Source organism: Buceros rhinoceros, unplaced genomic scaffold, assembly GCF_000710305.1.
Source record: "Buceros rhinoceros silvestris isolate BGI_N320 unplaced genomic scaffold, ASM71030v1 scaffold28312, whole genome shotgun sequence".
Classification (NCBI taxonomy): Eukaryota; Metazoa; Chordata; class Aves; order Bucerotiformes; family Bucerotidae; genus Buceros; species Buceros rhinoceros.
Genome location: NW_010399985.1, coordinates 2,514 through 13,658, shown reverse-complemented (window position 1 = coordinate 13,658; position 11,145 = coordinate 2,514). Strand labels below are relative to the sequence as shown.

General features: G+C 43.1%; 1 protein-coding gene across 1 annotated transcript in view; it reads right to left on the bottom strand.

Moving 5' to 3' along the window:
* Positions 1-11,145, bottom strand: part of CACHD1 (cache domain containing 1) — a 30,174-nt gene that overhangs the window by 16,939 nt on the left and 2,090 nt on the right. The window contains exons 3-8 of the mRNA XM_010131696.1: positions 8,052-8,201; positions 6,985-7,218; positions 4,547-4,696; positions 3,867-3,990; positions 3,239-3,356; positions 1,641-1,809 (exon numbers count right to left, since the gene is read on the bottom strand). Coding sequence (XP_010129998.1) covers positions 1,641-1,809; positions 3,239-3,356; positions 3,867-3,990; positions 4,547-4,696; positions 6,985-7,218; positions 8,052-8,201 — 945 coding nt within the window. The remainder of the gene's footprint in view (positions 1-1,640; positions 1,810-3,238; positions 3,357-3,866; positions 3,991-4,546; positions 4,697-6,984; positions 7,219-8,051; positions 8,202-11,145) is intronic.

Sequence of the window (11,145 nt, the reverse complement as noted above, 5' to 3'; positions counted from 1 at the left end):
ACAGAAGCTGGTGTCCCTACAGAAAAAAATTTGAGCTAAAGAAATTAATTATCCATGTTTAGGTTGGATACAGCATGAAAATGAGCACTTTCAGTAACACATAGCAAACAAATGGAGAATGGGAAGTCCAGAAGGGGGAGTTCACCAGTAGAAGGGTAGCTGTCCAGGGTGATTTCCGGAACAGCCTAGACAGAAAACTGTCACTGTGCAGAAACTGCAGTACCAGACAGCTTTTTCTTTTAAAAAGAGGAATGATGATGATGGTGATGAAGGGCTGAAGGTTGAGAAGAACATCTTTTCTGAAGATCTGACCCATGGAAACCAATTTCCCTACGTGTAATGGTCTCCAGAGGAAAAATTTCACTAGAGTATGTGAAGTGTTCTGCTTTTATTCGCATTCCTCTAAAACACATCTCCATATATCCAGCCACCATATGTGCTGCAGTCCTCACTTATAACCTTCTATGGCAGGAGCTCATCTGCTTCCCAGACGAAATGTTCTGATGTGATTGCCTTTTGCTTTGCATGAAGTTTTTCCACTTGTCAGCTTAATCCCACATTTTTTTTCTATATTTTCCATTTATCTCTTGTTTTTCTGGATATAAGATAACCAAGTCTAGGCATCACATTAAAGATAGAAAAAAACCCAATATTTTAAATAACTGGAACAGCAATTTCCATAGGTTTGTCAAGTTCCTCCAGAACTCCTGCCAGTCTAATCTCACTTGACTATTTGTGGGCACTGCAATATAGCTGAGAAAATATCACAAGTGTGCCACTAATCCACCGCGAGACCTTCAAACCTTGTGACAAAGCAAAGCCCTTAATTCAGAACTTCTTATAATATAGCACAGACCTTAGCAAAACCCCGAGATTAATACTTCAGTATGAAAGCTTGCAACTTAGGATGCTTAATAAAAAGCCCTCTGCATTCTTAGGATATATTATGGGTTTTTAAGTTGTGTCCTTTCCAGACACTAGAACTTACACTGCCACAGAGACTCTCCCTCTTTCCAGTTGTGTTTGAGCAACCACTGAAGTTAGTCAGGTACAGGGGAATCAGTTTAGCTTACCAAAAGCAGGAACACATGAGTAACCCAGGAATTTTTAAGCAAAAACATCACACCACTGAAGTTCTCAGTTTCCCCCAACAGAACAACCTTTTGTCTTTGCAAGATTCAACAGTATTAAATGCTTACGGGAGTGAAAAACTCACAGAAATCCAAAGTCAAAAGAATATTAGTCCTGCACGACTGGCCTGGACTTCATCCTCCTTATGTTACTTGTCAATAAGCTGCTTTGCAGCCAAGAAAACAGAACTTAGTTTAAAGGTTGGTGAGACTTTTCTCACCCTCCTCACTCTGCTTTCTGGGAACTTGATCAAGCAAGACTCACAGTGTGTTCTTGCACTCCGCTGAGCAGTCCCTCTGCGTTCACCCGTGTAAGGGCTCAGCATTGAGCACGGTATGATCAATAAGGATGATTATGATCAATAAGCTGATTACAAAACCAGCCTTGGAAATAAAAGCTTTTCAAGAGGAGAGGATTTCCAGTGTGTTGTGAGAAGAGTTTACTTTCTGCTGTCACACTCGACAAAAACATGCACAAGGTGGTCAAGACAAACAGCAAGAAAGTTTTACCTAAGGTCGCCAGCTGCTTGAAGTGCAGGCAGGCGTTCGGCTGGCCCAGCAGATCCAGTCGATGATACAGGAGCTTGCTACTGGGGACAGTGTTGAGATTCTTCAGCTGCTTAACAGGTATTTCTGGCTGTATTACCACAACACACAGAATAAAGGATGTGTCCTGGACCTAGAAAACACGGGCAGGTGATCAAACAGCAACAAAAAGGTGGAGGAGTTAGAGAACTTATTTCCTGTTTAGCCTTCATTCTCTTTTCTTTAATCACTCATCTCGTCCCATTCTGCAAGGCAGGACCACACTTCACCACAGTCCCAAGGATCACCGTTCCCACTCTCTCTGAAAATGGACAACTCCTCTTCAAAGGAGCTAATACAGATTTGATCCTACAGAAAGTCACTGGTCTGATTCCTGCAGCTCAGTCCCACATGGCCACATTCCAGACTGTCACCGTCTTGTATGTATGGCAGCCACTAAGCTATACAAAAATACTTTTCCGTTGTCTATGCACAAAAGAAAAACACTTAGTTTTCAGGAAAAAAGATTCTGTTAAGACCTTCATTTTGTTAGCAGTAATTTCTAACACTGGATACTTTCTGAAGCGTCATTGACAGAGGAGAGGCTTCAAGTTCACAGCTGATAAAAACTCTGGTATTCCCTTAATGGAGGATACAGACAAATTAACTCTCAGAAATAAGATTTCATCATGACTGTTCTTAAAGGTGTGCTGCATGTGTCACATGCTTTACTGGTTCGTGTATTTTAAGTATCCTACAGTACATCAGACTAGCCAAGCCTGGAGCTGCCCAGCTGCTCTGCCAGCATGTTTGATATTTAATGTAGCATTACAACACTAAAAAACGAGCTCCAGGCACCCTCCTATGAGAATCTCTGTTACACAGTGACAGATTTAATCTCTTAAAACTGCTCAGTTTCACCTTGTAGGTTGGATTTAACTTAATACCACAAAGTGATCCACGAGTACCCTCTTGAGTTTGCTGGCACAATGAAGTAGCCAATTATTTCTGGCATCAGTGAAATTCACCTGGATTATATTGAACTTTAGATTCCGTTTTAATCCCTGGGTCAAGATTAGTGCTCAGATCTGTTCAAAGCTGAAAAAAGGAAGACAGCTGCTAGAAGCTCTCCTAAAGCTCTTACAACTGGTAACACAGCCTGTTGCATACGCATCGTACCCAGTAGCAATAAAAGCTTTAACTAAAGTTTGTAAGAAGAAGTGTTAAATGACAGCAAACATCATCACTGGCTACTGACACAGTTCTGCAACAACACAGCACCAGAATGAGGAGCTGACGCTTGCCCACCTGTATTAATTAATGGATTGTACTACTCTGCCCCAAACATGATTAAGCAAAAGAACGACTTAATACTAAGCAGTGTCTGAGCACTGTATTCAAACGTCTCTGGGAGGTATCAGGGTGTCACCTGGTTTGCAGAATGACACCCAGACCAGTACAAACCTTTCATACTTCGATAGACAGCAACACTTCATGCTTTCCTATATTCAGTACATTAATGCACTCTTCAACACATGACTTACTCCGTGCCATCCTGCAATGGTGCTGCTTTCATTCCTTACCATTTTCCAGGCATAGCTGACATTGTAGGCTTCTTTGCCAACTTCTCTCAGTTTGTTTAAGTGCCAAGACAGCGAGGAGTTCACCGGAACCGTAATGATCTGGCTGCCCAGAGGAATGCTGTATTGCCAAATATAACATACTGCATTTTATTAAACACTGAGAAAGCTCTTAAGCAGCTACAATATATTTATATAAATATCGTAAGATATGAAGAGATTAACTGCCTTAGGTGAAGAAAATGTGTACGTATACTGAAAATGCACTTGTGCCACATTTTGAGTTCAAACACGTAAGTCAGATAAGACAAAGGCTAAAGAAAAAAACAGACCAAATAGTGGAAAAATCTTCCTGACTTGGAAGAGAGACCTTAGGAGGAGTTTCCCCCAGATCAGCTGTGGAAGCCACTGTTTAGCACACCAGAAATAAAAGGAAGAGAGCTGGAGGAAAAAACCAAACCAGTCCCGCTCCATATTTGGCCGGGGAGATGGACGGACACAATAAATCCATCCACGTATTCAGATCTGTAGGAAAAGGAACTTTATCTTATATTCTCTCAAAACTCCTCTAAGAAATACTTCTAGTTCCCTAATGCCTGCTAAGGTTTGGACTTGCATCCTGACTCCTTACCTAAGGATGTTCTGGCGCACCAGCTCAAATTTTGGAATGTTCTCATAATGGATAATGTCTGTGTGGAGCGGTGGTTCGGACAGCAGGTATGGCCTGGTAAGGGAGGGGTGCATAAGAGTGTATCCTGAAAAACAAAGACAAAAAGCCAGATATTGAAAGAGTTGTAACAACTGAGACCAGCATGAGTATTACAGGGGAAAGAAAATCTAATACAATAACTACCGATAGTTTTTTCAGAGGTTTAATGTCAGTGAACAAGCAATATTATCATCAGAGAGGCTGTAGACTAAGAGCTTGGTAAGTTGTAAATGAAAGACAGCTCAAAGAACGCAGCAATGAACAGGGGCTATGATCAGAGGTGAAGAGTTGAACACACATATCCACCACTTTTGCCTTTTGCCCTACATATCTACAAAACCTCAGATGTTACACAAGCACACAACCTCAGCAGCAAGTACTTCCACATCAGAACTCCAGCAGAGACATTTCAAGCCATGAATCCATCTCCAGTCTGCAGCAACTCTCAGGAAAAACTAACCAAACAGCACGCAATTAATTTTATAATCAATATTATCGTTCATTACCTACAGACTATTTAGAGACATGAGAATTAAGAGTTTCTTTTTGATGGTTAACGATCTCAGGGGGACTAGAAGAGATTATCTGAGCCAACAAGTTACCTTTATTATCAATGAGGAACGTGTAGGAACCCAAGGAGTCTTGATAATAGGTGACATCTTCCAAGATATACGCGAGATTAACATCTACTCCAACAATCCCGAGCAGCAGGTTTCCGAAGTAACACGGTTTACTTACAGTCATTATCAGGCCTTAGAATGAGAGAAATAATATAAAACCATCAGCAATAATATCCAGTTAACTTGTTTTAGAGGAAATAGAGCACATGCTTTATCACGTGGATGCTTTACAGATAAGAAAAGCATTTGCATGAAAAGCCAAGGTAGTATTTTGTGCCTTTAACATCTTTTAAGGCCATTTAAAAAATAGAGGGAGGAAGGAGGAAAAGAATTTGTACTTGTAAAGCAACAATCGGAATGAATTCTTGCTCAGTGTATATTCAGAATATTCAGCCTCCTTTGCTTAACTAAATCCCAAGATGGCCACTGTGCTGGGAATCATACCCATAATTACTCAATGTTTTGGGATGTGTCTTGTGCCTGAGGTAAGAACTCTCCGTAATACCTTAGTTCTCATACTTACTACACCACTGCTAGGAAACTCAGTGACTCTTACCCTTCAAACCAATGTAAAATTCATTTGCATGTATAAGCTTTTAAGTACGCTTTGAAACTGCTATAAGACAAGTTTCTCTATTGCACCACTTCTAATCCTTCTGTTGCTCAGATTTTCCATTAGGCTGGATATGGCTTTGTGACAGCATGATACTGCAGCTTCATCACCAAGGTTGGGAAATGCAGGAAGCAGTGAGCAGTCTGACTCTCAAGAGATTTGCTCAGGAATAGTCTGAAATTTGGTTTAGGACTCAACACACAAGACAAACGAGCAAGCTAAACTCAGCAGCCCTTGAAAACTATTCAGCACAACCCTCAACTAGGTGAGAGAAAGAACATGCAAAGTCCTGAGTGAAGAAATACTGAAGCTGCTCAACTGTCAGAGCAATATAAAATCACCTATGTATTTCCTAACAGCCTCCAATGGTCACTTCTCTCTCCAGAGTGCTAGGGCAGTGCTAGAGAAATGTCAGTTTTGCTGCCCAAGAACTAGTGATGGTAAACCCTACAACTCTGACCTTCCAAGGGAGGACCCTGAGCTTTGGGAAGGGCACCAGATCCCAGAGGTAAAGGGAGCAGCAGCGCTGCAGCTTACAACTGATGATGCTTAGGCAAGTGTTAGCTCAGTGAGACCCACTGCTGGGCATGTGTCCAGCCAAGGGAGCTCTGCCAGCACTGTGGGAGCAGCCTAAACCTGCTCCTTCCCTCGTGAACTGCCCCCAGCAAGAACCCAAAAAGCATCACCCTGCAGCACAACGCTTACCCTGAGCACAAACGATACTGTCCAATGTCTGCACTTCTTATATGTGTGTGCTCCCAGAAGTCTCCATCAGTATCTACACCTTTGGTGTCTCCACTACTGGCTGTAGTGGTGAGATGAGATCAAGCTGAACCCCTAGCTTTTGTTAACATCACATCTAATTTTAAGGTAAAAGTGAAGATCCATGCACCCTCCCACCACATCAGCATAAATTAGGAACTGATGGGAGAACTGGACTGCAGACATCTGCTGCGTTAAGATACTCTTCAGAATGTATTCACAGTCTGTGGAAAAGCCGTCACCAGGCTTCCACTAAATTCAGCATATCACTCGCTCTAGACTGGCCAGGCAATCGCCAGCCAGCTCAGGCTTCCCCTTCTGCCCAGTGCTGCGAGAGACCAAGTGTGCTGAAGCTAAAGCAACTGCTAAGGATAGCAGATCTGGGACAATAGCTCATCTCTCTTTGTGCTATTTGCTAAGCTGGTTGCCTTCCCCTCTTACAGGTGTCTGACAGCCTGGCAGCGGGGAATGGTGCTAAACTAGTTGTGAAGAGCCACTGCTCAGGTGCAAAGACTAAAGGCACCTCCAGCAGGAAGGATGATTCAAAGCTTACATCCATGGCTCCACAGGAAAGGGAGGCTCAAACATAACGACTTTTTCTCTCTTCCACTGTGGGGACCTATGCAGTCCCGAGTCCCCCTGAAAGACCTCAAGACATACGGAAGTACAGAAATGACGACCCCTGCAATGGGGCAGCACAGTGATGGCTGTCGGTCCAACGTGACAAAACTGCTTCCCTCAAGTACAAAGAATTTCTCTCCACAAACTAAAGTATGGATGCTGTAAAAGTGCACATACGTAAGAACAACCTTCACTCCCAAGAATCCAACTCGAATCTACCTACTCCATGTCTTATGACCACTTTTTCCATAATTAGACCTTCTAGTTAAAAAAGCCCTACTGGCCTAGAAGGCTAATTTCACATTTGCCTTGGCAACACACCTGAAAGCATCATCTTACAAAACTACAGTATACTTGAGGATATGTAAGCAAAGGGAACCCAATCTCTTATGTTTTCATACCTCAATTCAGTGTAAGCACTTACCATCCCCCATTTCATCGGAGAAAGGCAGACTGAAGACGGCCTCGTCGATCATTCGGTTGGGGAGGTTGGTATAGAATCGGCCAACAGTAGTTTCCAGATTACTCAGCTGGTTTAGGACCATCATGCTTCCCTTGATCACGGGTAGGGCTGTTCGGTCCGGCACCCCGTACTTCACTGAATTCTGCTCTGCCAGGTCTCGCAGAAAGGCCAGTTCCTTCAATCCTGTCACTCCCTCTGAAACAGAGGTGTCAGAAATAGAAGGAAGGAGATAAAAAGCTTAATTTCCATCGAGACTTCTGTTTCTTACTCCAAAGTACTGTAAGTAACTGCAAAACAATACATATGCTCTACTGTAAGACTGAATATGCTATAGGCTTATTTAAGCAATAAGGTAAAGTGCTGAGAGACCAGAATGGTTTTAGGAACCATAATTAGCTAGTACAAAATTTAGTAACATTGCCCCCCCTGCCACGCTGCTGCAAAATTTTGCTGGTGCAAAAATTCACCATGCTGTTCACATCACCACTTTAAACAAAGACCGTTCAACAAAGATTTATGTGACCCATAAATCCACAGGACCGCCCTTTGTTCTCCACCGGTGGCTAGCCCACATAAAGGACCAGGAGCGTATTATACGCCCTTGGAGATAACAGGCTTTGTTCTTCAGCTTAAACATTAAAGTCTCACGTTTTACACAAGTCCCAGGTTCAATTCCTGCAGACAAAGTCACATATACTCTCGTTTTGCTGCCCCAGGGAACACAGGCAGTGTCAGGAGGTTTATATTTGCAATTATTATCAAATTTAATTCAGTCTGGTCGCCACTAGACAATTCAGGCAGCAACATTTTATGTCCTGAGCAGCTGCGCTGTGTATAAGCACATAGTAGCACACAGTTTTATAGACCAAAGAAGTAACACCTGGATGCAGCCGCTGGATTACACAAGCCAAAACCCATGATCAAAATGCTCCCTATTAGGAGCCAATTTGCATTTGGACGAGCTTAATAAATGAGCTGTACAACAAGGGGGAATTTTCATCCACTGCAAATACAAAAATGTTTCTCACCATTCATAAGTGCATAAGTAAGAATCATTACGGAGTTATTGAGGAAACTATTTTCTTCATTGATGACATGTAAAGTTGCTTTTTTATCATCTTCCGAGGAATCTTTCGATGTAATCCCAGCCGAGAGATAAATTATGACCATATCGGTATCTGAAAAGAATTGTATGTATATTTAGCAGAAAGCACATTAAAAATTTAATGCAGGGAAGTGATGTGGTCGGAGCAGCAACCTATTGGCAGCGCAACAGCTGGAGGATGCCACAGCACTGACGCTTTCGTACAGTGCAGGTTAAAGCGTAGTGCTTGAGAAACACAACCCGCCATGTCGCCATTCCTCACGGGCCCGTTCCGCACGGCGCTGAGCACGTTTCTCAAGCTGTGTGTGACCCTGGCGACAGGCCTGCCTCGAAGCCTCCGAACACGTCAGTTCAAATCTCTGCTTACACACCAACCTGTTTCATCAGATCCTATCTCAGCATTTAAAGTGTTTTATGCATATGATTAAGACACCTGGAGGGACCATAGGCCACTGTATGATCCGAAGCACACGAGGCTAGTTGGTTATATACTAGCTTTGTTGTCTCATCTGGGGTTTTTTGTGGTTTTGCTGTGTTTTGGGTTTTTTAAAATAGGTATGAATGCTTTGACTTGCATATTTTGCCATCAGGACTTGAAAAGAATTTCAGTCAGAACTGGCTTTTGATACAGCCAAGTAAGAGGAGCTGTTAACTTGGGGAAAATTCATATTCAGGGTACCATTAGTGCATTTATCTATCTATAGCGTGTGCATGTGTATAACATATATATCTACACTGCAATTTTACACACATATATATACACACACATACACACAGACACACCCCCTACCTATTTCCCTAGAGTCTTCAAGGAACGTTGGTACTCAGAGCATTTTCTTACACTTTGGGATGAGGGTCTGCTGAGCAGGACCACCATAAGGCAGGAAATTCAGACGTGTTCAACAGCACAACTCTTCCATCTCATACCAGTAGTTCCCTTCTCACTTTTCCAGTGTGAATTCAGGAGCGAGGCTGTATCTCAATAGCTTCCCTGACACACCCACACATTGTTCCCCGGGAACAGGATGTTAGAAAATAAACAGTGAAATGAATGATCTTTTTTTTTCTAGGTTTATTTTTCTTTTTGAAAAAGATGAAAAGATTATTTATAGGAAAATGAGACATGTTTTATAAACATCCTCTTCTCAAACCTATTGCATCTCACCCCATGAGTTCCGAAATTTGCTATATACGTTAGGACTTCAGAATCTTTTGCACTTAGAGAAAACCTAAATCTAACGGGTTTGCCTTTTTTTTTTTCTCCCCACTTTCTGTACTTGTGCCCCAAAACACTTGTTTGGAATGAAACTTAGTAAAAGGAAGTGTTTTCACATTAATGAAGAATATACCAAAACCTTCTAATCCTCGTATACTGACAGTGCCACACATAACAGATACGTAGGAGGATGCTGCAAGGCTCTACAGCTGATGTGCTTGGAATGACGACTAATTTACCTTATCCCAGCCAGCTCCAGCAGCACTGTATGCCTCTTTTTTTGAATTTTTTACTTTCTAGAGAGTTGCACCCCTTCCATCATTTTGCCAGAGGATGAGAAAACCCTGCCCTTGACAACCCTCATCTTTCAGCTAAGCAATGTACAGTCAGATAAACAGTTCACTCTATCTATGGCCTAAAGTTCAGAAGTTTGCTGAATCTTTAATAGCAAAACCACCATTTTATAAACTGAAGGGAAGTCACTTGAAATAGGGGCACTTTTCCCTCATGGAATCATTTGGGTTGGAAGAGACCGTTACGCTTATCAAGTCCAACCATTCCCCCAGCACTGCCAGGTCCCCACTAACCCCCGTCCCTCAGCACGTCTCTGAAACCCCTCCAAGGATGGTGACTCCACCACCAAGCTGGGCCTGGGCTTCACAACCTTCTCTGTAAAGTAATTTTTTGTAATATCCAACCTAAGCCTCCCCTGGAACAACCGGAGGCCATTTCCTCGCATCCTGTCTCCTGTTCCTGGGGAAAAAAGACCAACCCCAGCCTCCTGTCAGGGAGTTGTCAGAGCCAGGTCTCCCCGGAGCCTCCTTTGCTCCAGGCTCAACCCCCCCAGGTCCCTCAGCTGCTCCTCAGCACATTGTGCTCCAGACCCTGCCCCAGCTCCGTTGCCCTTCTCTGGACACGCTCCAGCCCCTCAATGTCCTTCTGGCAGTGAGAGGCCCAAAGCACTTTTATTCTTGGACTTTCCTTTCTTCATTTTCTTCTGTTCTGTTCTGGTGCCCTTCAGGGCAATGCAGAATTTGGACTCACTGGAGCAGGCACAGGACCAAGCTGGGATTGACAACATGGGATCTGCATTACATAATCTGATGAAACCAATAGTGACTAGTCTGGTTTCTCCACCCTGCCACGGCACTGGCAGTCTCACTTGACTCCAACAAGCACTCAGAGTGCAGCGTCAAGGATTTGCTTTCCACAGCTTCCTGGCAAGCAAACGTGCCACTCAATTTCTCATCCATCATCTTCCCATCTTTCACCACATCCTCATTACAAAAAACACACACAAAAAAACCCATCTTGGGAATGGGAAGGAGAAAGCCCATAATGCATACACCAAAATTCAGAGGGCTATGTTTAGATGAAGGAAAATTTAGCTGGGCCAACCTGACATTCCATTAAATATACCCATAATTGGTGTTCTCAAAAAACCCTTCTCCCCAAGAAGAAGGGCCACTTCCGTAAGATTCCTCTTGGGCGGATTACCCACCGACATATGTTCTGGCAATAAGTCAATGAACCTGTAGCAGCAGCAATTTTCACTAAAACGAGCCCCTGCACACATTTGGGAAATAATTCAGCTATCGGGCAATCCAATCCTGCAGTTTCACATTATAGTTCAAAAGAAAGTCAGTGAGTTAAACAAATTGAAAGGGAACGGCCACATTCAACAGCCACTCATGGAGATTCCAGATCAAGTAAATGCTACTTAACAAAACCATGTGCTTCCCCACTCAGTCATAGTGAAGGAAAAGGCGGGGGGGGGGGGGGGGGCGAAAAGCATCGGCAG